The following is a 1,181-nucleotide window of genomic DNA, read 5'->3' on the forward strand; positions in this document are numbered from 1 at the left end:
AAAAAAAAAATCAAAACAAGTAAATGTTATTCTGAAAAAAAGAGAAATCAAGAAACCAGGATGGTAAAACCTACAAGATTTGAAGTGAAACATTGTGGTCTGCATGCTGGATTTTATGGACGGATAACCCTTACAAAACTAGAGTTTTCTTGGTAAAGAGATTTGTGAAAATTAGCAAACCAAAGAATCGAGAACCCTGTTTCTATGCATGTTATTGAATGAGGGGCAGATAAAATCACCAATCCTAACAACTAACATCTTGCACAACTGACCTACATCATGACTGAACACTTTATGGGATGTAAAACCTAATTCTTAAAACAACGTAATATGTATATGGCTTATGTAGCAATCTTTTGGCTTGATCTCTAATATATATCCAACTGATATAAGACTTAAAACTTTTACTAACCTGGATAAGGATGCAGTCTGGATAGCTCTGCTGTGAGGCAGTACTTAGGCTGGTCCCGAACTGGAGATATATCTAATTTGAGTAGACCCGGGAGACATTTTTTCTTCAACTGATTTGAGGGTCGTTTGAGATCAGCAAGGAACTTGTAAAGGTCATCATCACGCAGTTTATCTCCCTCCTAAAAGTTGTTGTTGTACATAAATAAGTAAATATCATCTATGTTATGCATTCAAATAAACCTGAATACTATGAAAACTCTATATCCTTTATTTTACAATAAGTCAAAAGCTATCAAATGGGGAAAAAACATTAGAGTATATAGCAGGAGAAAACTGAAGAATGGGATTAAACAAAAAGGTTAGCAATTAGACACTGACAAACTATTTCTGAACTCTCTCTCAATCACAGGTTTAATGTCTACCTTTTTTACATCAATCATTTCTAACTCAATGGTTATTAATTACTTAAAATGTATCATCAAACTAGAAAAAAATAACCAAATACTGAAAGACAAGGATAACTGATTTTGAGGTTACCTGTTTGAAAAATGAGGACACAGTTAGAGTAACTGGTCTGAAGGAATCCAGACATGCTCCAAATTCTTCAGGAGACCAGCTCCGTCTCTTCTCACTGAAGCTTCGCCTTTCTAGGGATCCTCTACGTGTCAATGACCCTGAACCACTCTTTCGTTTCAGCTCATCATAACTGGATGAACTCTGCTTTCGGTCTTAAAATGTCAGATTGTAAAATTATTGAACAATTCAGGATC

The 1,181-nt window shown here is 35.0% G+C and overlaps 1 protein-coding gene across 1 annotated transcript in view; it reads right to left on the reverse strand.

Moving 5' to 3' along the window:
• LOC119581951 (dedicator of cytokinesis protein 7-like) overlaps positions 1 to 1,181 on the reverse strand; it is a gene marked incomplete in the record, with an annotated part of 118,380 nt that overhangs the window by 109,861 nt on the left and 7,338 nt on the right. Inside the window, 2 exon segments of the mRNA XM_037930132.1 lie at positions 413 to 590; positions 949 to 1,139. Of these exon segments, the coding sequence (XP_037786060.1) occupies positions 413 to 590; positions 949 to 1,139 (369 nt within the window).

The sequence above is a fragment of the Penaeus monodon genome, chromosome 15, assembly GCF_015228065.2.
Source record: "Penaeus monodon isolate SGIC_2016 chromosome 15, NSTDA_Pmon_1, whole genome shotgun sequence".
NCBI lineage: Eukaryota > Metazoa > Arthropoda > Malacostraca > Decapoda > Penaeidae > Penaeus > Penaeus monodon.